This window comes from Coturnix japonica, chromosome 5, assembly GCF_001577835.2.
Source record: "Coturnix japonica isolate 7356 chromosome 5, Coturnix japonica 2.1, whole genome shotgun sequence".
NCBI classification, from domain to species: domain Eukaryota; kingdom Metazoa; phylum Chordata; class Aves; order Galliformes; family Phasianidae; genus Coturnix; species Coturnix japonica.
The window spans coordinates 30312921-30338451 of NC_029520.1; the positions used below are offsets into that span (position 1 = coordinate 30312921).

General features: G+C 36.7%; 1 protein-coding gene across 2 annotated transcripts in view; it reads right to left on the minus strand.

Moving 5' to 3' along the window:
- The window catches only part of AKAP6 (A-kinase anchoring protein 6), a 259761-nt gene that overhangs the window by 141800 nt on the left and 92430 nt on the right, over nt 1-25531 (minus strand). For both annotated transcript variants that reach the window (XM_032444906.1, XM_032444905.1), the window contains exon 6: nt 8974-9096. In XM_032444906.1, the coding sequence (XP_032300797.1) occupies nt 8974-9096 (123 nt within the window). The remainder of the gene's footprint in view (nt 1-8973; nt 9097-25531) is intronic.

A 25531-nucleotide genomic window follows, 5' to 3' on the forward strand; every position in this document is an offset into this window, starting at 1 on the left:
GAGCCGGGAGCTGGACTCAGTGATTCTTGTGGGTTCCTTCTAACTCTGGATATTCGGTGAGTCAATGATTCTAATTTGAATGCCAAGCAGAAAGAAGACTTGTTAGCACAGTACATTATAAGAGGATACAGTGGATGAGACTAATGGAATTAAATTAAGAGAGAGAAAATTTAAGATAAATACAAGGGAAATTTCCCTTGAAAGCCAGATCTATTAGATTGTGTAATAATCTCCTAAGGGAAACAGTGAAAGCTCTGATCCCTGGAGACCTTTAAATTTCGACTGCAAAAGATGCAGAAGTGAGGACTCCAATGCAGCGAGCTGACAGTGCAATACCCTAAGTCTTTCACGTTACACAGAGTTTCTGACCAGCCAGACCCTACATGCGAAGGGGCAGGCTCTATTCCAAGTAGTCCAGCAATAACTTACACCTCTGTGAAACCACCTCATCTCTTTTCTCTGCCCACAGCCTCTGACATTACAGTTTTTGGAAATCAATGTTTTGCCCCTTTATTACCTCTTAAATGTGAATAGCACGGCTTTCCTACCCTTAAATAAATATCTAAAGGGAAGGTGTCAGGAAGGTGGAACCAGCAACAGAACAAGGGGCAATAAGCCCAAACTGGAACGTAGGAAGTTCCATGTGAACATAAGAAGGAAAAAAACAAACAAACAAACAAACAAAAAAACCTTCTTCACTTTGAAGGTGACAGAGCACTGAAATATGCTGCCCAGAGAGGTGGTGGAGTCTCTCTTTCTGGAGATATTCAAGACCCACCTGGGCATTTTCCCATGCGACCTGCTGTAGGAAACTTTCTTTAGAAGGGGATTGGACTAGGGGATTGATCTCCAGAGGTCCCTTCCAACCCCTGCACTTCTCTGATTCTGTAAATAACTTAGGGCCTCCAATTTCTGTTTCTTGTTCCTCCTTGAATTTGTCATCACTTAGGCAATTTACCCAAGTTTTGAAATGCATAGTTCTAGATATCAGAAAAAAGGACAGTCATCTCAGCTCTACAAGCCTTTTTGCCAATTTAGGATAGAAATCTTAAGCTATTTTAGCAGATATATCAATATTTCATATTCTAAGCTCATGCAATTTTTTCTGCTGCATATTCTAATCTCTTTTTTGAGTTTCACTACATAAATTTCTATTCGTTATTGCATGTCTACATAATACACATTTTTAATAAAATGTTAACTTAACGCTTCCCAAATCAAGTCTTAGTTTCGTTATTATCAACAGACAATAAGTGATGGAAGTGCAAAGGTAGGAAGTCAAATGGACAAAATGGTCATAAGCAGGGTGAGCCACACATCTAATAGTCAACCCTGGACAACCGTCCTTGATCCTTTCTGAATTTCTAGAAACACTCAGGAAATAATCTTCAAAAATCAGTGTCTTCTGACTGCTTTTTCTATCTAGATGACATTTGACTGCTGATTTCATATGTTTCTAAGTACGTCTTTTCCACCTGCAGACCTACCACTTGCAAAAACAACTATTTAAACAAAGATGTTTATATTATGCTGTCCTACCATATGCAGAAAATAAAGAGTTTTACAACCCAAAGATAAATTCATGGGGCATGATATCCTTTGCAAATATGGAGTTACTAAGGGGGAGGAGGTGCGGGAAACAAGAAGGAAAAAAAAACAACAAAAAACAAAAAACAAAAAAAACACACCACCACTTGGGTACATACAATTTGGATATAAACTAACTTAAAGACCAAAAAGCACATCTTGGAAATAAAAACGGTATCTAGTTTTAGAGCAATTCTTGAAGGATTTTGGTATGAATAAAATCTTATGGGAATAAAATACAGATATAATTTTCTTTTTATACATGTGCAGAGAAAAGGTTTTATGCAATTTAAGGATTGATGCCTCCTCAGCAAAATTTGTCTAATAAAATTCATGAGATTCCAAATTATTAACCCAATACATCTGTAAAATTAAGAAATGGAAAATAAATTCACAGGAGATGCAAAGAGAAAAATTTACCAATCACAACTTCCATTCATGATACCAGCATACTAAAACTACAAGCAACAGCATACATTTTAATAGACATAAATTATAACTGAGTTCCTACATAATCATTACACAGTCTATTAATAAAATAAACATTAGTTTCAAATCAAAGTGTTGTGTTTCTTTTTTTCCTAAAGGTGTCTCAAAAGTTGCTACATTGATAAATTAATGTAAAGATCATTATCAAATTGTCATTCCAAGATTATACTACAATTGCTATAAAGCTTTTAAGTCAGAACTCCAGTGAAATACTGTATGTTCTCTACTCCACAAATATGTAATTCAGATAGATGAATAAACAAGAACAACATTTTAAGTAACAACCCCACTCCTGTCAAATAAGACACTTTTTGTGCACTGTATGTGTAAATCATAACACAACTAATGGGATAGAGATGCACCCAGCTAACAGTGTTCACTTTTACTATGGTATCCTATGGTCCATCATGCACAACTGTGGAAATTTGGTTTGGCAGCAAACAGAAGAAAAGGAGTGCTGAGGAGGCTTGCACCCATCAATAATATACATAGGTGCAATATCCTTTTTTCTTCACGGTTGTACAAAGCACCTACACATGGTGGTACTCAACATTATTCAAGTCATTCAGTCTCTGGGAAAATGATTGTTCAAAAGAACAGTCCAAACCATTTGAAAACCCACACTTTTTCCCACCATCAGCAACTGTTCACACTGTGGCTCTGGACTGTAACACAGGTACAGCTGACTACCTAAAATGACAGCATTAAGTTCTCATTTTCTCATGTTCTCATTTTCACTGAGAAAACAGAAAAGCTTAAGCAAAGGTTATTTTCTTGCCAGATTTTATAAGCTAAATAATACAACAGAAAATATACATGCATTCTTTTTGTTTAAAGTTCATTTTTAACCTCCAATTAAGTCCTTTTATTTTCATGTGTTATTTTAAAACTGCTCATTTTAGTTTTTACATCTGATTAACGTACTCTGCAGACTGGTTCCTAAATAAAATGACAGGTTCAGAAGCCAATGCATGCACAGAAGAACTTTCATGGTAACAGCATGACATTCAGAAACTGAAACTAATAATAGGCCAAACAGATTTAAAACTAAGTACTTAAAGAAGCAAGAGATTTGGACAGTCACAGTGTTCCAACTCTTTATCATAATCATCCTGCAGATGCTATTGTATATTTTGAGGAAAAAATCTAAATTGGCTGCTATGGACATCAGAAATATCCATACAGGAAAAATGCACCACATAACTTAGCCATTTCAGAGGCTTTAACATCTTTAATAAAACCACTATTATTATTGCTACCACAAAGACAGGCAGCAGATTAGCCCAAGGCATGTGTATTTAACATCACTTTCAATGAGAACAGGTATTTAATACTTCTCTAAACTGATGTTTTTCAGGAAATAGCATTTTCCAGGGAGATAAGAATGATTTTTTTTTTAGACATAGAAGACTTCTTGCAATAAGATGATCAGTTATCATGAAAAACCACAAAAGCTTCTTTATGTTACCAACACAATTTCCTAAAGGCAAAAATACAACCTATTTCTGTATGAAAGTGTCTGCTGTTTACAGCTAAGAAAGTGATGAGAAATGATGTAGCCATAAATATTTCTATCAGATGCGGGAAAACTTCCATTCCTTTTCCCTATAGATAACAACATTCTCAAAACCCCCACACTTTAGGATGAGCTTGTTTTTTTAAAGAATGGAGATGACAAACTTCCTATCCAAAAGAAAAGTAAGTGCTCGAGTGAATCAACATACAGATCCTTTTGAAACACTAATGATAGTTTCTGCATGATTAAATGAGTCTTAAAGGTCCCTTCCAACCCAAACCATTCTATGATTCTATGATACTCCTGCCTAAAGCAAACAAACAAAAAATCTTGGTACAGACAGTGACTTATTTTTAAGGAGGTCATTATCTCCCATTCTTCAATGAGCTGCAAACCACTTTGTGCTACCTTAAAGGAACAGGAATCCACTAATTCCTATCTTTATTAAGGACAGCATATATCCACAGCTGCAATGAGAGTAAAGTGAAACATCTGCCCTGCTGCAAACTGCAAATTTAAATGTAGGGAGTTTATAGCCACAGTTCTACTCAAAACAGCAAGTGGCAACAAACAATAAGAAATTAAGTACATAATTACGGGAACACCTACCATACTTTAGATTATTTTCATTTTATACATCTAATCATTTATATATGTATAAAATGTTGCCCATACACAATGTTTCAGAACTTTAATTTGCAGAAGTTCTGAAGAATAAGAGTTTTAGGGTAAAAATGCCTGACTACTGGTTCCAGATTTCTAGCTACCTTTAACTCCACTTAAATATATTTTTAACATAATAATAAAAATTGCTTGCACACATCTATTAATAATGCAAGAAAGATTAAAATGTTTGAGTAAATAAACTTCATTTGTACTATTTCTTTAAAGTCTTATACTATCTAGTTCTAAGTATGACACAGTAGAGAAATGGCTTTGGGCAAAATACACATAAAAGCCACCCAATGTTGCACAATTTGGAAGCTATCAAGAGCAAAACAAGAAAACAGAGTACTACTAAAAACTTAAGAATTTAGATTTAAAAATCCCAGGTCTCAGTGAACATACCTATTCTACAGTGCCTTACATTTAAACCTTTTCCTCAGTGGTTCCTTTGATTTCCTTATTTGCTATCTTACTTCTTTACTGTGCTAAAACAATATAGCTTTATTAATAAAGCATATAGAGGTCACTTTAGCAAACTAAAATATTCAAGAGCAACATAGGGAATTATTTGTTGAACTGGTGGGAAAGTCTATCCGGTTTCAAAAGTACACCAGTACCCAGCAAGATAGATGCTTTTCTCTCAAGAGCTGCCTTCAGGATACTGGTTTCGATGAGAACTGATTTCCACGTCACCATTTCCTCTGACATTACTCCATGGTGAAGACTCATAAAACTGAAATATTAATTTGTCACTATTTCTGGGGCCCGTGAGAGCATATTTTCACTGATAGCTTCATGTTCAGTGTTACCTAAAACTGTAAAGGAATGTCTGCTGAAAATCAGGGAGATAGATAGATTTGCAATGAATACTACCAACCAAGATGAAGATTGCCTGTTCTGGCACATCTTATCCTATCTGTAGTCTAACTTTCAGTCTGAAGAAAATTTTATAGTAATCAAACCTCATAGTTATTCATTGTGGGACATTCGGTGAGACTTCAGTTATAACTGTGATATAAGAATGAAAATCCAGTGTGTCCTATGGTTAATAACTGTCATGCATTTGGCTATCAGAACTATGTTTGTGTGCAAAAACATGCAAAAAACAATGACTGATTCCTTTGGTGGCCCAGAACATCCCCAGCTAGTCTCTGCACAGATAACAGGCTGACTGGGGACAAGAGACCTTCCTGAGAAGAGGTAAGTGTTTGAGTGTCTCACCACCTTCACAGAAGTGCTGCTAATTGCTTCAGGGGCTCTCACTGTGGGACCTTCAGACAGTCCAAGAGACTCATGCATGTATCTCCTGTTGGATGCTGGCCAATGCATAGATCATCATAGTATCATAGTATCATAGTCTCGTGCGGGTTGGAAGGGACCTTAGAGATAGATACTAGATACATGCTTCAAAGCACTGATTAACATCTGGGGAAGACAATCTTTCCAGATCAGATGTAAGAATTACCTAGAACAATAGTTTGGGCAAGTGTAACAATTTAAGCTGAAGATTTTTTTAAGGGACACTTGTAACAGAAACTCACATGGCCATCATCTTCAAGAGATTTCACTACTCATGTGAGCAATACCTCATGCAAAGATTCTAAGAAGTGTTGTAGGGTTTGAGGTTTTTTTGGTTTTGACAATGAAGCGGTCTTGAAGTGTCTGCATCACACTGTTTCTCAAAGTGTCAAGGATATAGAAAAGCAAGACAAAAAGTGATGAATAAATTGAAGATTGAGTCCATTACTAATTGTGTGCATTGGGACCCTAAAACAATTAACAACTTTACACATTAGAATATTTGTGGGATGCTCACAACCTTGTCCTTAATTCCTCTGTAAGACTTTCCTCAGCAAGTAATAAGAAAAAGAACGAGTACATTCTTCTGCTTTCCTGTTCCCACATTTATTTTTCTTAGAATTTGACAGCAGAGATTTAATTCATGAATACAAAATATTCTCTCTTTATGGCACTAATTCTGTTATTGCAACAAACATACTTCCAACAAAACAATATCACAGGTGGTGAAATTGATAATTTGTGCCAAGGGCTAAGGCCTTGTCTCTACTAATAAAAATAAAAATACTAATCTACTGGGTTTTCACTCCTTCTACGACCAGAAAATTTGCATTAGTGAGGAATAATAGTTATAAGGTTTGATAGTGCAGATGCAGTTTACAGAAAAGAGCCAATACATTTTCTTTCCTTTTTAGATTAGTTTGCTACTAGAGATCATGAGCCTGGAACCTAAATTTAAAAGTGTTAAGATCCTTTTACTTCAACAAATCTCAGGCAGTGGGACTGTCTGTATGACCTAACTGGCAAAAGAATAAAATGAGCAGTGTACGCACCTTCCCAAAGACCTTGATCAGCACTGTCTTACAATGATCAATCAAGGGAAATTTTAACATTGAGCTCAATGTGATTTTTAGTTCAAAGACTTCTGTTTAAACACAGATTAGGATTTTTGTCAGACAATGGCCACTGAAAAGTTGACAATCCAATTAATACAAATAACTCCATCTTCCCATTGTAAAAATGTTCTGTATTTTAATAATTCAATTCTGCTGTATAAAAATGAATGCGATAGCATATGTTCCTGAAATTCAAAAGGAAAAGGCATAATTACTGTTTTTCAAATTGTGGAATGGTTTTTCACTGACACTGCATGCCATGAAAATGATTATAATACCATCAAACTGAAAGCGAACTGTCCTTTAGACATTTTACTTCACATAAAGAACACCCCAAACTTCCACCTTGTTTGATTAAATATTCATCTTCAAACATAAAATATTTCATATACATTCCCACAATACAACAACAAAAAATAATTCTTTTACCCCGAGATTTAAATAGTTATCAGCAGATGTAACACAGAGTACAGCTGGGAGCCTAGGAACTTACAGGGGAAAGTAGAGGTATAAAGGTGCACACACACTCATTTATTCTGACTGACCCTAGCAATGAATGAGCTCTTAGCTACTAGTCCACATTCCAGTCCATTAGATGGCTTTCGTCTTACCTCACAGAGAACCAAAATCAAAGCTGGAAGTAATCTGCAAAATAGCTAGTGTGCTTCTCCACATTGAAGAAGCAGAAAAAGAATCTGACAGCAACTGAGACTCAACCTGGTGATCGTCCTGTTCTAGGACAGCCTGAGTATGTTTCTTGTTATTCAATCAGAGGTGAAAACTACAATTCTACTCATAAAAACTCATGTCTCCAGAAGTTTCATGTTGCAAGGGGAAAACAAACTGAAATCACCAATGCCTTTTCTGAGGCCTGATCTCACTATGTGCTCTATATCTTCAGAGCACCTGCAAACATATTTGGAATCCACATTAGCATATGGGAGCAAATGCATTTAGTACATGACAAAAATCCAAACTCTTTGCAAAATAAATAAATAAACCCAAAACCTGCTGTGTAAGGCAAAACTGTACATTCTACATTTTATAGACTACCACAATACGCACTGTATCTAGTTACTACTCATAGGCACTATACAATGATGCTTAAGAACAATAGACAGAAAATAGTTTGCTCTATAGCTGAAATTCTGAAAACACTTTTCCATTATTTTCTAATTTTGTATGTAGTTAAAAGTGATTAATTTTATAATGGTCATTCTAGTACTACAATAGGGATTAAGATGACATTTCTTCCTGTAACTTATCAAATGACTTCCTGGGACTGCCAAGTAATTTTTTATCATCATATTATCAGAGAATGGAAATGAATCTGAGCTTCGGGTGTTGATCTTTTGATGTGGGTTCACCTAATGCACTGGTCTACCCAGCTACGGTGTCTACCTCATCAGCTAGGAATAATGCTCATGAATAGGTTTTCTTCTAATTTACACTGGAAAGTACCTACGATTTGAGCAGAGGGAAAGGGAATTTCTTAATGTGGCCTTCTTTTATTACTCCCTTTTGCAACAGTGGTTTGCTTATTGAGGTACCTATCAATTGAAAAGAATATACTTATCTCTACTCTTTACTTACAGCATACAATTTTGGTTTTGAGGAATGAATATTTGGTTTAATTCAGATTGTAGGGTTTTTTTTTTTCATCTTGTCATAGCCAGAAGCAGCTCTTGGCAGAATTCAGTGAAAGCCTCATGAGGTTTTTCACATATTTCTCAATCTATAATTCTAGCCTGTAATGTATTCAGAAGATTATTCATCCAAGTGTTTCCTACTTCCACCCAATGTTTTAGCTTCTTGCACAAGAACAAGGCTAGTGACAGTTGTATTAATTACTTGACAGAAATGCACATCCAGTAAAGTGATTGAAATAATTATTTCAAACATTTTATTTAAATGACTTTGTGCTATGTTAAACTGTGGGATATAGTATGAGTTCCTTACTATTAAGGAATCTTTCTTAATATTACAACGTTGTAAAAGTCCTAGAATATTCAGCAGAAAGAACAGTATTCTTTTTTTTTTTTCCTTTGGCTATCATCATTTTCTTTCAAATTTGGAGGTAATTTCTGAATTACAACATAATTTTGGATTTCTAAAAAGCAATCACAACTTATTTCAAATACAGAAGTAATTTGTTGTTATATTCATTAAAACAAACTGCAATGCTGCAGATCTTACATTAAAATATAGATGTACGCTAGTAATTAAAAAATAATAATTAAATAAAAAGCAGCACAGAACACTTCAGTTACTGATAACAATCATAGCATAATCTTGTCCTACCAAGTGTGTCTCCAGGTACAGTTTAAGGCTGTCTGTCTCTGCTTTAGGAGGAGTCCAATTCTCTGTTGTTTCCATGGCTTCATTTAACCAGTGAATGAATTCATCCAGCTTGCTTACAAACCCCTTACCAGATAAGAAAAAAGAAAGAACAAGAGAAGCAAATTTGTTAGTAAAATGGCAATCTGAAAAACGTATGCTTTATTTAATTATTTATTTATTTATTTTTAAAGCTGAGAATGTACTGTACAGCAAACAGTTACCTTTTGCAAGTGTAAAGGAAAAAAATACAACTAGGCTTCTAATAAATGAGGAGCAAAACATTTTTGGGGGGATAATTTTTGGGGGGAGACATTTCAGGACAGAACAAAATCTATAAGACTGTGAGGAAATGGAAATAAACCGCAAGGTGTCAGAATACGTGAGGGGGGTATATGTAAAGCTTCATCGAGATTACAATGGCAGTTGAGCTGAAGACCTTGTACTGGGGAGACTGGTGTAGAAGGAGCACTTCTGGATGAAAAAGTGCTAAATAAAGCTGCATTAACAAGTTATACATTGGCAGACTGAGGAAAGAAACTACTTGTCAGAATGTATGTACTGTGATTCCTGTTTTGATCCCCTGGATGAGACTCAGAGAGAAGAAATTAAACAGTAGGTGAGGCAGATTATATATCCTATAATATAAATATCACTGATTGCACATGAGCCACACAGATGGTGATACTGAGAAGGAGCTCTTGCTTCCTCAGGAGCGCCATTTATTGCAAAATTAGTACCAATTATATTGTCTGATTAAAAATAGTGCCCCTGAATTTACATGATTGGATGATACTATAGGCACATACTGAGTACAGATAATTTTATTGAATTCTTATTCACTGCAAAGCAAGATTGTAAAATAAACTGACCATGATGTTTATAGGCAGCCTGAAAATTTACTGTGAAGAGAAATGACCATCTATTACAAGCATCCTAAGACAAGATTAAGTTAGGTCTAAAACCAGTTATATTATAAACTACTGACGATTCCACAGTTCAGAGTGAATTATAAGCTTCAGTAGGATAACAGCTTGGTATACATACTCAGTATCGCACTCTTGTCATTTTATTTATGGAATGATTTCTAGTAACTAGTAATCCATTCAGATAACTGAAAATAAGCTGAGGGCAAAACTTTCAGACTGGAAAGTCTTTCAGGAATCCAAATTCCATTCTCCAAAGTTGCACATGAAATTGGAATTCAAACTGACGTGGAAACAGGAGTTTGGACTTTGGGGGTACAGCTCTGTTACAGTGGCTGCTCTGAAAGTAATATTACCTATTTTTTGCTGGTCAATGACATCTAGGGTGGACATTGTAGTGTAGCAGCATAGGTTAAACTTTATCACCAGTACACCATTACATTTAGTTGCTGGTGACAGATGGCAGAAGAGGAGTAATCTAACAAACTGGTATCTGACCTGGAAGTGTGTATGAAGCAAAGGTGTGTCAGTGAATTTGCCCATGTGGAAAAAATGGCATCCACTAACATTCATCGCTTGCCAAGCATTTTTGGAGACCAAACAGTGGACATGATGTGTGGTAGTATAGTCACTCTAACCCAGCACTGTGCAAAGTAGTGTCTGGTAGACAACTCCTGCCCTAAGGCTCAAGTGCCTGTTCTCTGGCAGGATGCTCCAGTGCATACTGTAGTCACGGCAGCACAGCACATACTGTGCACTCTGAATGCCTTGTCTTAATTATCATATTTTTGGTGAGCCACTATGAGTTCCCAGAATGAACATTAGTCTACTGTTAACTCTTTTCATGGAACTCACCATATCCCAAAGCACAATAAAGAAGAAAACTGCTATTCTGCAGGTTTCATTACAGGCTGTATATCAGGACATTCTCTGTGTGTGTCTGCTCTGGAGATTGCAACAGTTAGCTTCATCTCCTCCCACACATAGGTCACAACAAAAGGACTACATTACTCCCAGCAATGGTACAGAGTGGGGGACTGAATGTGGGGCAAGACGTTCCCCTGACTCCTTACGCAAAAAAAATCAAGCAATACACTTGTTTTTTTTCCAGCTCATAGCAGAGAATAAAAGATGCCACACTGGCAGAGGAGTGGGAGATGAGAGCTAACAGGGAAAAGAGCAGAAAGAATAAAGTCCTTCTAGTCCCTCCAATAAATCTCTGCCTGCATTTTAGCAACGTGCTGTCCTTGAGAGACAAGGTGATATGGTAAACAGAAAAAAAAATGAAGAAAGGCTCTCTCTTGTATGTGTGTCTTGTACTTTACAAAAATGACATGCATAACGTCTACCCACAGTACACGATGTCTGTATGCCTTCAAAAAAGAGTGCTCAGAAACACTGCACAAGAACAAAATGCAGCCATCAGCAACAGAGTTACTTCTACCCTCACACAAAACACATACGTGCGTTAGTTTGTTAACCTTACACTCATATTTGGAAATGCTCATACAGCAGCAGTATGGACTACTAACCCTGCTCGTACACACAAGCAACAACCTCATACAAAACCATGCTAATATGCATTCTTTCACTGGGCATCCTGAGCCAGCAGCTGGACACAGGCTAGGCAGCAGGACAGCTCAGCAGCGCCAGTCTTATTCCTTCCCAGTCTCAGGGATGACTCTCCTGACAAACAGCGTCTGTCGTAATTTATTTTCCAAATGACGGTAATAAAATGTTCAAAAGAAACATTAAAAAAAAAAAAAAAAAAAAAGAAAAAAAACATTCAAAAGAACATAGAAGTAGAGACTGAAATCGAAAGGAAAGGAAGGGAAGAAGGGAGGAAAAGGCCGTGCCCCGCCGCGTGGAGCCACCGGAGGAGGGAGCGCCGCTCTCCCGATAGTGCGCCGTGCCTGGGCCCGCAGCGCCACCTGCCGGCACTTCGGCCTCGACCGGCTGAGAGAGGTGGGCATGGGTCTGAAGGAGCGGCGACACGGCGCGTTGCAATATAACGGTGCCAATAACAGACGCGCAAAACACAGAACTGCTTTTACCTCAAATTATATGCAAGATTATATTTGAACACTGCAGGTCCTGCTTCGTTTGTCACGGCTTACTCATAAAACAACGCTACAATGTTGTTTGCTATTGTTTTGTTGCCTACAATTTCATCTCCTTTATTTTCATATCTGGACTCCAACACAAGAGCCTCTCCTTTTACACCTGACCCCAAGCCTCGTGAATTAACCCCGCCTAGAAGGCAGCACCAGACTGAAAACTGAAACCTATACATGTATGACTGGATGCAGAACTCTGGAGTCATGAGTCTGACTGCAGCTTGCTCCTGCTGAGCACTCCCTGTGCCTGCCTAGGGACACTTAGCTGCAGGATCTGAGGGACAGACCAATCTTACTGCTGATCACAGCCCATGACCGACACACATGGTTCTGCCTCTGCCGGCAGAGCCTTCCTAGCCAGCCCAAAGGGAGACTCAAACTACCGGAGCTGATGGTCTCCAAGAAGCCCTGAAAGAAATACAAAGCCACATCCCTGCTCTCCTCTCAGCATGTGAACAGAAGCAGAGTCCAAAACATAACTGAAACTGTACTGAAGGGACACTGCCCCTCCAAAGACTGACCACACTGAGTCTGTCTAGCACCCTGTTTAGCTGGAATCATCAAAGATGTACATGTACTCTGTGACACAAAGTACACAACAATATTTGCTTTTCTCATCATTTAGGATCTTTCCCAGAACGTAAATGCTTTCCACAAAAGATTCAGACAATATAAGTTCTAAAAAGTAACAGGGAGAAAACTCTGTTTTCCAATACTCTGACAGCATAAAACATACATAATAATAACAAAAATAAAGACCACATCATAAATTATATTAAAACAAAGGATGCGACTTAATATGCAATCCTGAATCAAGGAGCACTCAGTGAGGAAAAGATCATAGGATGACAAATTGTAACAGATGCATTTTCTTCCCCTTTCTGCATTTTCTGTTTTAGATTATGTTTTCTTTTCTCTAAATATTTTTATCTTCATCAGTCTTAAGGTAGGGAAGAGTTTAGATCATTACAAACTTCAGTGTACTTTTGCTGATTTATATTTGTTAAGAGTCTCATCTAGACACTGTTATGCTTACCATGAAAATATAGTAAAATTTATCCAACCCATATTTTGCTAAGGAAAAATTAAACAAATTTTTGGAAGTCAAAAATTCATAATCAGCCACAATGAAGCTAAAAATTACTGCACAAAATTCCTCAGAGAGAAAAGCATTGAACAGAATAGAAAAATGGAGCACCAGTATAATCAAACCAGACTTTGCCTTTTGACCAGATGGTTCAGTTTTGCAAATGTAATAGTCTTGTACTATGCTAACCAACTAGATGCTATTTTAAAAACTCCTAGAGATAGGAAAAAAAGTTCTAATCACACACTCATGAACAACGCTAAAGCAAACAAAATGGCTTAATTTGAAATTTCACATGTAAAAAGGTGTTTTTTTGGTGTTTTGTTTTGGTTTTTTGTGGTCTAATCCAATTTGCTCTGTATGGATAAGAATTAAGAAGAAAGACAATTGTAAGTACTGTGAAAAAAATAACCGTGACTACTGTGTCTGCTTCAGTGTTGGTGGCCTTATAGAATGAAAATACACTTTAATAATTTCTTCTATAATATAAAATAAAAAAAATAATTGACCAGAGAATTTTAAATAATTGGTGGGATTTAAGTAATGACCACAAGACTTCCTCATTAATGACCAGAACTCTCAAATTTTGAATCTTAAAACATGAGAATTAATTTGTTGAACACACCAAAGTACAGGGATGGATCAGGTACTGAGCCAGGGAAGGATGCACCTCAAAGTGTGCCTTCCATCCTGGCTCTATTAGAGATAAAGGCCTACAAAAGACAGACACACAGGGCTCCCTATAACTCATAGAACTGGTCAGAGGAGCTTGGGTTAGGCTTCATGTTTTGGCATGTGGAAGAGCAGCTGTGGTGGTGTACTGTCAGCACAAGACACCCTGGAGCATGGAAGCAAGGTCTACAGGGTAGTCAGGTGAACATGCAATTCATTACACTTAATGGGACTGTGTGCATTCCATTCATCCCAAATGTGTGTCATAAAAATTAAATACTTAAAATAATCACAGAAATTGGTCAACTTTGCAATCCTGAGTAGTTTGTGACTATTTCTTTTCCTGTTTTCCTGGATCCTGTTTGCATATCTCTTCCTGATCGCAGCTGTTCAGCACACCTTGCTATTTGCTACCTGCACCCCACTGCTGCCCCTCTTTGCACAGCCCATGAGTTCCTCACTCCCCGTGTCTCTCCAGTTTCCTATTTCATAGTTCCATTGAGCTTCAGATGCTCATTCCATCTCTGCTGAAGACTGGCATCTGAGAACAACTGCAGAATTAGTTGCTCAGACATATTCCCATTGGATTTTCTGACCAGAACACAACTGAGACCTCCCAGACAGCTTATGCTGTCACAGCTATGAAAAAAAATACATATATGCAGAACTATCGAGTGAGTCACTTAAAATTTTGCACAAAATGTCTCTCAACTCTCAACTCAGAGAACACTGCTTCTTGCACTACAACTTTTAAAGTTTCCTAGCTTCTTTTCAGAGGTTAAGCTTTACTTTTTACATTACAATCTTTTCTTCTGGTTGTTCTGGTGTGTTCAATAATTTTAGCACTTCAAATGATCTCATTTAGACTTTGAAGTTCAGCTTTCATTAATTGAATGGAATGGGAAGACAGGGAGTTTCCATCTCAGCTGCAATACCACTAAAAATCCATCTTTTAGTAGACCACATTTAGAATAGAAACAGAATAAAGTGCAGTTCTGTAATTTTGAGCTCTAATCTAAGAGATGGTACAGTTACGGTTACTCACCAAAAATAATAATAGTTAATAAAAAAAAAAAAAAAAAAAGAATATGAAAACACTGAGTGTTTTCAGTATAGTTTTGATACAAGATTGCTTTAGGGGAGGAATCTTGATATACGCAATAAAGAAAGCACTAGCAAAAACAATGTCAAAATCATGATACAAAATACAGAGGATGTAACTGCATCCAGTTAACTGCATTGTAGAATTCTTTATGTATGCCTTCCATGTCAAATTTTGCTTTTGCTTTTTATGGCTAAAATTTCCCAGATGTATTGTGCCTCTATATGGCACAGGTAGGAATATTAATTCAGTACTTTTGGCTTGTAATTAAAGTTGTGGAGGGATAACAATGCTCAGTTTATTAGGCTAACATTTTCTTTTAACACACGTGCTGGCTTATTGTACAAAGGCATACTTCTGGTCATTGCAATTTTGAAAGCACAAAACCCTTCTAATGAGTTGAACTAAGATTAAAATCAGAATAAAACAGAAGTGGCAAACTATTAAGTGCAAAAATACTAAGCAATGTATTATGGCAGTTAAGTGTGACTCTACAGTGTCTACACTGTTCCACAAACCTCAGTATAGAAGCACCAGACAACACTGCTTGTTAAATCACTAACCAAGACCTTTTTTCTCTCCACCTTCCCTTTTATTACACAAAGGGAATTCTCTTCTTAGAAGAATTGGTTATGAGGCTGTTGCTTAAAAATGAATGTCCAATTTTGTTGCAAGCAGACAGTGTTGTAAAGTTTGTTCCCAATTTACAAAAAGACTGAGCTCACAAGAGGGGTCTGTGTGCAAAGATGGGCTGGCTCTAAGGGCTCTTCTATCACAGAATACATTAAGAAACCCTTTGTCTGACCACAAAAGGACTTGCATATTAGTCTCAGGAGGAACTCATTCCTGCTCACGGACTTTATTTTCAAAAGGATAAAAGTGCACTTTCTTCATAGGCAAAGGTAACTCAAAGAAATCCAGGTACTCAAGAGGATGAGGCTGCAACAAACTGCCATGGACAATTTAATTGGAGCTGGACTCAAAGGCAACAATAAAACCATTAGCAGTACAGATGTTAGGGATTCCCAAGGAACCAAAATGCCACAACAGAAAATATTCATGTTACACTGTCAATATTCTGTGGCAGATAATGACTTTGCTGAAATACAGAACTGACCAAGCACATCAGGAGGATGCTAATATTTAATATGCAGCTTGGGATACATTCATTCACAAACAGTCTATAAACTAGTAGCTTTCAGCAAAGAAGCACCATGTTTACTCAATAACCTCAGCCTATGAGTACATGGAATTTAAATGCTCACTCTAAACAGGAAAAGATAAAAGACTTTTTATACTGGACACTTCTGTAGAGATATATCTTAGTCTTCTACTATATACCGTTTAGTTAGGCATTTTTAAGGCCAAATACAATGCTAAACAAATCTTTCACAAGTGCTGCCTCTTGGCTTTGTATCCAACAACCACATACATAATTAGAAGTGACTATTCAGTGTATTTTCTCTGATGGGCACCCATCTGGTTGGTCACAATTTATACAGTTAGAATGAAAAACAGCAGCACAGGAAGTTTACTGGCTCGTGATGTTTTCTTAGTTGAAGTTCATGTTATATATCCTGATGCTGCAAAACGAGGATTCATATGTAAAAATACAGTTATATCAAGCACAGATAGTTCAGCTTTTCAGGGAGAGGTTACTGGAGAGTCAAGAGTACTTCTTGAAACAGTGTGAGTGACAATGCACAAATCTTAGAAGACTAGAAAAATACTGCAAATTAACTCAGTTCTAATTTTGCCCCTAAAAGTCAATTCCTAAAATATACTGTAGTCTGACTAGAGCAAGAATGGCAATAAAAGCTTTTAAGAAGCTCTTGTGTTCCCAAAGCCTTCTTGGTAAGAGAATGACAAATATAAATGGCTTCAAAACCAGGATACAGAGGAGCACGCAGTGCAGTTTCACTTTTTAGTCCATTAGAAATCACTACATGTGAAGACATGGAACCTGATTCTACAGTAATAATGTGACTGTCCCCATAGAACTGTTGCGTAGGAGCAGAAATAAAGTCAAAGAGCAAGTTACACTAATTTATGTCTTAAGAACCTTTCATGAATGTAACTCTCTACATTACTTAAACCTTTCCATGGTGCCATAAATGTGATTCTTCCCTTACTCTATGCCTTGTCTTGCCTTGCTCAAGGTGAAGGTCTACTTTCTCTTTAAAGAACCACCACAAGCACTCCAATACTATTTGAAACTAACAAGATCTAAAAAGAGACCTTGGCAGTATCAGCAGATAGGCTCTGGAGCAAAACTAAAGATAGTTATAGGAAGGTATGTCAAAGTCTTCCAAAGCCCTATTCCTGAGTGGTGTTTTCATAGATAGCAGACAAGCTTCCAGCAATGCACATAGCACTTCCCCAGCCTTCTGATGGCCAGCGAACACCTACAGTCTAGAGGCAAAATCAGTGGGCTAGGACACTGCTGGGGAGCAAAGGTCAAAGCAGCCATTGGGCCAAATATGTATGCACTTGTCTGCCATACAGTGGCATAGGAAAGGTCTTCATGCCTTTGCAAGTGTTAAAGAGTAGAGAGGACCATTGCAGAGAAGGGAGGGGAACAGGAAAACTCTTTGATACATTCATCATTTAAGGAATCATCTGGTCTGGACTTAACAGCAATATGGATTGGTTGTAAACCTCCAGAGATGCCATCTGCTCAGAAGGCAGTACTGCCAGGCATACAAAATGGCTGCTGATCTCTCATGTTGATGTGACCTGGCTTTCTAACAGAGACCCAGTGTTAACAGCCATAACGCCAGTAAGGCTTCAGGCTTACAGTGAGGAGAGAGTTCATGCTGCAAAAGTATATACCAGTTTTCTAACTCAAAAGTGGTATGGGATTCAAAGCACTCCTGGGAATCAAATAAATAATTAGCATATCTTTCTTTGCATGGAAAAATTTCACATACGTCAACGCATATTAGATGACATGAAATTCTTTTGCATATCTACCTCCTAAGTTACCATGCATCACAACTGGAAACCAGGCTGATTTCAAGGCAATATTTCATTCAGATCGGCTGAGGCTTGCCCTACTCATAGCCTCAAGAGCAGCACTTGCTGCCTCACCTCATCAGCTGCTGTAACACTGTCTGCCAGGCCCCAGACTTTGACTGCTTTAAGTGCTAGACTCACTGAATTTTGCAGACACATTGGAATTATTGGTTAAGGAAGTAAGTACTCTCCACTTACCAGTTCTGCCTTGCCAAAAAGTCTCAGTGTATGTCTGCAGAGGCATGGTTCTTTCACTTGCCTCATTCAGCATCCCTAATCTGTCCTCTGATGAAATTTTGAGGTAGAATGGACAAATACAAGAGTTAAAGGATACCAAGATCCCTGAAAAGGGGATAGGACAAGGAAGGGATGGGTAAACAATGAAAAAAAAACCCACAAGCTAATGGAAATCAAATTGACACACAAAAGAATTAAAGACAATGCCAGTCAGCAACAGCAGTGCTGTGAGTGAGGCCTGAATAATGCACAAATTTCTGAATAGTCATCTAAATCCAGTCCTTGAATGGTCTGGTCAGCACTGCATACTGTTTCTCAACATACATTCATTTACAAATAGCAATGTCTGTTATTGATCGTGTCTCCAGTAGCTTTCACTACTCTTAAAATAACTGTTTCTGAGTCTTTTTCTATTTATTTTCTACATTAAATAGATTTGTGCCCAAAATGTGTTCCAGTGGCAGATAAGTCTATCATACACGTTAGAGCATCAAATACCACAAGCTCAGGCTTTTTTATATTATAACCTCATGCGATCCTAAGTCAAAGACTTGCCCTAAATAAAGAACAGGCAAGAGATGTGAATCTTTTTAGGTCATGTACACTTGGACTCACCCAGCTGATAAACCAGGGAACAAGTTATGACCACCATCTCCAGATATTTGTAGCCAGAGATGCAAAAAGGGAAGGTCAAAAGCAGCAAATATGCCTGAGAGAAGACAGATCATGTTACCTACTCCTCAAAAGGGGAACTACAGCTCTGCAGTCGCAGCTGAAAGCAGGGTCTGGGTTCTGGAGGGATCCTGGGTACAGCGCAGGAGAGGGCAGAGTGGTCTGACTAAAGAGGAACTGGTGAAAACAGTTATTCTGTAAAAGTTTCAAAAATTCATTAAAGAAAAAAAAAAGAAAAAAAAAAGTAACACAGAAATAAGGTTTAATGAAGGTATAAAAATACCAAAATGAGTTCCTATGTCCTGGTTACAGGATAGGGGCTTATTCCTGTGATATATTCACATATTCATCCAATTTATGGTCCCAAATTCTCCTTTTGTCCACTACTAAAACCTCTAAACTGCAACAGAAAATATAGAAATTAGTTCAGGATCTGTTGTTCCTAAATACAGATTTGTTATTTATTCTACAGAAAAATCTAAAGCAAAACATCTGGTCAGAACAGTTTCTATTCTTTCAATAAAAAATGTTTATTGTGTAGCAACCTTGATCCAAAGTCCATGGTTAGTGAGAGTATTTTTAGTGAAGCTAGTTGCCTGCTACGCTTTTTCTAAAAATGCTGTCAATGTAACTATTGATGTTGAAGCAACTTATGGTGATGTAAGGGTACTTGGAAGTACTGCACTGCCTCTTCATGTAATTATCTTAAATGTTGTGTTGGCAACGTACCTTATTTTCAGATTGTTTTACAGCTAATATATGTATTTTTGATTATAAACTGAACTGCGTCCAAAAGATGAACTAACCTTCATTTGCAATTTTTCTATATAACGGCTTCTGTAATATATTAGACAACTTTACTTTGCTCAGAAAAAATAGGCAGTTATGGGTGGCTGTCATTTCTTGCTTGGCATGCTCTGAGTATCTAAGCATCAGACAGAGCCTGGGGGTGGGACACCCATGTGCAGCTGTTCATCCTGCTGAGGGTCAGCTGTGACCTTGCACATGCGCTGGGCAGCACCACAGGACTCAACTAGTGCCGCCCGAGCATCTCCTCCCACCAGTCCTAGCATTTCCTTAGTGTTTGATACTGCAGTTCTTGGATGTTGACCTCACTCCACCAGCATTTAGTTCCTTTGAAACTGCATGTGATGTACATATACCATGGTTGTTACTGTAGCCTAAAATGCAGAGTGGGCCTATTGCATGATTAAAGCAGTTTAAAGGAGGTTTGCAAGTTGTCTGGTTAGTAGCAAACAATTTACCTTTTCCCAAACAAAGAACAAAACATGTTAAAATGATGACATTAACCAAATCGAGTACTTTCAGCAAATGGCACAAAGATTCACAGTGCCTTTGTAATGAAAGATAAATTAATGATACTTTATGTATCATTTTCAGTAAGCTAGCTGGCAAGTGATGCAGAAAGACACAATATTCTTCACCTGAAAATCAGAAAGTCATAATCACTCTTTCTGTATATAATGTAAGTAAAGTTCTCTAAATGATAATAAAAGTAACAGCTATATTTTCAGTGAGACATTTATTATTTGCAGATAATAGAGTTTATTTTTAAATATATTTCACAGTATCTGTGAAGTGAAATAATACACTCCTCCAACAGAAGTGGAGGTGTAAGTTATATTTTTTAAAGTTTAATAATAGACATATTCATGTTATTATTTTAAATCAGAATGACACTTCAGTGTTAAGTTCCTCAGAATAAAATTCAAAGCAAAAATAGTTGGAATCTACACTTAAGTAAAAAAATCCTCCTAAGAATGGATATTCATAAGGAGGAAATATTACTATTTACAATTATTTAATTTCTGAATTTCTAACAAATCTGACTGTAAAGTTACACAAATCTTATTTGTTTGAGAAGCAAATTAAATTTCTATTAAGTAGGTGCTGTAACAACAACTGGCCTCAAGAGGGTGATATATTACCATATCTTTTTTAATAAAATAGAGCAGATGCTGTTTGCTTATGAATAACTGCTGAAAGTACTGACCTTTGCTAAATCCTTGACATGAATTAAGATACAATGACCACGATTTCCTATCAAAATCGGAAAGTTGAATTCAGCAGTTGCTACTGAGTAAGGTTAATTGGTGAATAGAGGCCACCTCACAAGAGACATTTAAATTCTTGGACCTATGAACTTGTTTTGCAGCTAAGATTTCTGTGTTTAAATACTAAAACAGGGAAAGCAGTGATTGCCACTATTCTGTAAGTATGACAGCAGCAGGGAGAAATTAAGATTCATCATCTCTTACTTTCCTCCATTATTATTTCTCCAGTTACCCAGTTTCATGTCCTGTTATGCTCTCATTTTTTGATCACCTGCAGTCTACACAAAAATCATGTCACTATTACATCCTCCTCTGATTGCTTTTCTTTTGCCTAGTTTATTTACCTTCCCTTTAATTTTTATTTTTTTCCAGTGGTCTCTAGTGGGCAGTCCTTTATAACACCTTAAACCCTAATTCTGAGTTACTTTTTTTCCCTTCCACCAAAATTTGGAACCCTTTACAGAATAAAATAACAATCTCTGGTCTTTATTCTGTTGTCTTTTTATTCTTTGCTTTTAACCCCAGAAGCCTGGCTTTTTATAACAAATTTACAATTTTCTCTAGTTTTCTGTACTTGTGTCAAACTTGTACTGCAGTGCATAGGTTGAATCCAGTTTGTACTTATCCGAGCTAGTTTTATGCTAGCTCCTAAACTTCAGTTCCTGATATGGTGTAGTGATATTTATCTTTCAAGCGATTCTGTGTGTCTCTGCTCTTGTGCAGCACAGTACGGAAACACTCCTGTAATCAGATGTCAGCATCAGCAAGAAAAAATAACATTTTGCAACTTGCATCTCTGTTTGCTTGTTGGCTCTATCTTGGTCAGCTTACCCTGTGAAATTTCCAAAGACTGTCCAACTGAAAGTAGAAGCAAATCTAGTCCACATTCTGGTAAACTTATTTGATCTACTTGAAATAAGTCTTTTCTATCAATAAAGGTATATTCAAATAAGAAATAAGTTTTGTTAGCTAAGGATAGTTCAGGTCCTTGTTAAGATTAGCGTTTGTGCTCCAAAATCTAAGGCAAGGATGAACATTTATTTGTCTTCCTGGTTGCTTTTAAAATGACTTTCAAAAACCTGTGTAAGCCTGCAGATTGCCTGAAATAAACGGCTAAGAGACAGATTTCTGTCCACATTTGCCACAAATAATAGTCAGTCTGATGCTTAATGATGACAAATATGATTTAAGAGTCAATATGCTTTAATGTTTCACTTCTGATCCTAACATACTGGAAAGGAGGGAGGAATGAAAACTAGTTGCTGTCAAAACACATAAAGACACACAAAAAGAAAAGAATATGAACATATTCTGAAGAGTTATGCAATAATCTTATATAAGTGGACTTGATCTTTCCTCTCAAGTTAATCCTCTCTAGACCCTCGAACGTTTCTCCTCTGACTCATCTCTAGCATGTACACATTTTAAGGCAATGATGCATTAACAACAGTAGATAGACTGGAATTTAATTTAGTTGGAAGTTAGCAACAATGTATTATTTAAATAATTAAATATTTAGTCTAGACTATGGGGAATCTGCTGTACTGTATCTTTCTGGAATATCCTGTACACTCACTCTCACCCAAAATACATAAAACATTAGTTTCCAGGAGCCTAAGTGTATTATGTAACAGAACAGTTAGACCTTAAAGCATTGGGAAAGGCACAGTTCTATGAAAATATAGAAAGAAATCAGTGTTCTTTCTTACCCTGCTGTATATAACCATGTTTAAGGGAACAATAGAAAACACAAATGTCAATTCACCAGTTTTCTGCTTGATAATGATGGCACTTCAAGCAGTGAAAAAATAAACAAACAAACAAAAATCAAATCAATATAATAAAAAAAAATCAACACATTAACTAGTAAACTAGTTGAAAGAGTTTCTCAGAAGTTATCTGAAACCGAAACCAAGAGGACTGGGATGTGGAGTTTGGCTGCGTACACAGCAAGAATCATGAGGTGCTCAGAGCTAAAGGTTTTGCATGAGATGTGAGTCAAGCAGTTGATGTAAACATCATTTGCAATCAGTTCTAAATACTGGTAAAGACGCACCCTAAAATCACTGCTAAATTTCTAAAATTTGGAGGTCTTCACACAGGGAATTAAAAAACAGCATGAAAAAAAAATAGCACAAGCATGTGCTTCACAATATAGAACTCCTGCAGTCAGTTTTAGATATGCAGTTACAAATTCAGAATTTGCACAGCTTGCATAGTAGTTGCTGGTTTTGCAAAGATTCCCAGTGACAAACTCACTCAGTTGTAAAGCAAATGCCAAAGAAAAGTGAATGTACTCAGAAGACCTGTTTAAATTCAAGCAAACTGTTGGAAACCCAAATGTTCACTGTATTTCAGTATCATTTTTTAGTAAGAAGTATTTGAGTAGAAGTGTGAATTCCATATGCATTATTGCTTAATAATACTTTAACCAGCTTGTAAACTGAGGGATGGCTTTTAAAGCAAGGAACGATCATCAGATCTAAAGCAACAAAACAGTTTTTCAGTCATAGTACAAAATGCAATGCGACATCCACAATTATGCTGCACAAAGCGGCAAAACTGCTGAGAAGACTGCAGAGTTGCCAAGGTATTTCTGGATCTGATACCTTTTTACTTGGTGTTGTAATTTTGTTGGTAATTTTTTTGTTGATATTTGCTTTTTCAAATTGCTCATCAGCAAAGAGCTGTATTTCAGTATATTATGAAGCAGCACAGTAAGATTTATGAATGAAAAAAGGTTGACAACCACTTTACTATTAGGAAAAATATGCAATCCATTTAACTTAAGGGGGTCAGTATTAAAGCACTTTGGCATAATTTATTGAAAGAAAGAAGGCTGAGGAGAGCACTACAACACTTGAAAATCGCTTATCTGGTAACCCAAAAGAAGCAAGTTCTGCTCCCTGCCAATTATCTTTGCTTTTTTCACCTGTTCTGACATTACTGGATGATGTTCTGTTTTTCTTCATTGACAAAGCCTATCAGCATTATTGTTTTCAACAAATGTTTTAGTATCCTTACCACCATTGTCAAACTACATTTGTCCACTGTACATGCTCTTTGCCCTAGTGTTGAAAATCACCTCCAAATACAAGTAAAATTTCCTTCTCTTATAGCAAGTTTCTACATTAACTATACCAATATTTCATTTCATTTCATTTTCTGCCCAGAAGTACCTATGTCCTCTATCAACAGAAACAATAAAAATTCAGTTCTCCAAATATTTTCCAGCCATCTCTGCTACCCATATTGATTCCCAACTCTATCTCCAACATGTAATTTGCTCTACTGAGACCATCAAACCATTTACAGAAACGTACAGCTTAGCTTTTTAAGACCTCCAAGGAGACTGCATAGCCCTCTAGTCAGTCTGTGCCTCTGCTGTTACCCACATGATACAGTGCTGCCTGATGTGTAGATAAAAACTCCTTAGTTCCAGTCTGTGCCAATTTCCTCTTGTCCTGTCACTGGGCATCGCTTAAATAAATCAAGCCCCATCTTCTTTGCATCCTTCCTTTAGGTATTTATACACATTAATAAGATCCCCCTGAGCCTCCTCCAGGCTGAACAGTCACTGCAAATAATTCCAGTGATTTTGCATGCAGAAATATCTTTTCCTTTTCCAGTTAGTATAATAGAAACTACCAACCTGAATCTGCATTCTAAAATTAATTTAGGATAGCTACTAAAAGTGCTTTAATGATATTTTTAGTGTAGAACTACATCTTAACAATAAAAGGTACATTCAGAATTCTCTATTACTCATTCTCACATTGATCTCCAAAATATAATTTCAGAAATGTACACAGAGCTGCCACAGAAACTGTGATGTGCCACAAAATGGAGATAACCAGTACTACCTAAATAAGCAGAATACTCTCTGTGGATAATCAGAAAGATTAACAGTATGACAGTATCAGAGCAAGAGCATCTGCATAATTTAGTAGTATGAAAAAACTCATTTGACTGACTTCCTCAGATGTTTATATACCATATAAATGAGACAATGGAAAAGTCTTCCAACAAATACTTTAGCATACATTCAGCAAATTGCTTACTATCAAGATATTTCCAGAGTTATATTAAGTCAAAATTATTCCTGTCAATATAAAATGTTGACACCACTTTCTTCACTCTATTAAAATAGCTAAAATATGAATTTCAATGACTTTGAGGTTGCCAATTGTTTCAAAATTGTTGTTCTCCAAAAAGGAAAGGTTGAGATTTTTTTAGTTTTGCTTTACAATCTCAATTAAAAAAAAAAATTAAGCTAGACATTTCCTATAGTGTGAGTGGATTACCAACATGCATGAGCTTGCTTCTTCTTAATTAACTTCTCCCTTCATACTTGACCTTGTTAGTATAAAATTACCACTAAAAAAAAAAAGAAAAGATTTGAATTATTGCTAGGATGTGTATGTATGCTATTAGGATTCCTCTTTTTGGGATTGGAGATTTATTAAATAACAGAACTGAACTAAATGCCAAATGATGATAATTAAGAAGTAATGGCACACTTTTCCTATTCAGTTTGGGGAATTACAAAACAGGAGATTTGGCAAAAGAAAGGACTCTGTTGTGGCACAGGTATGGTATTTTTTAGAAAGGTTTTGTTT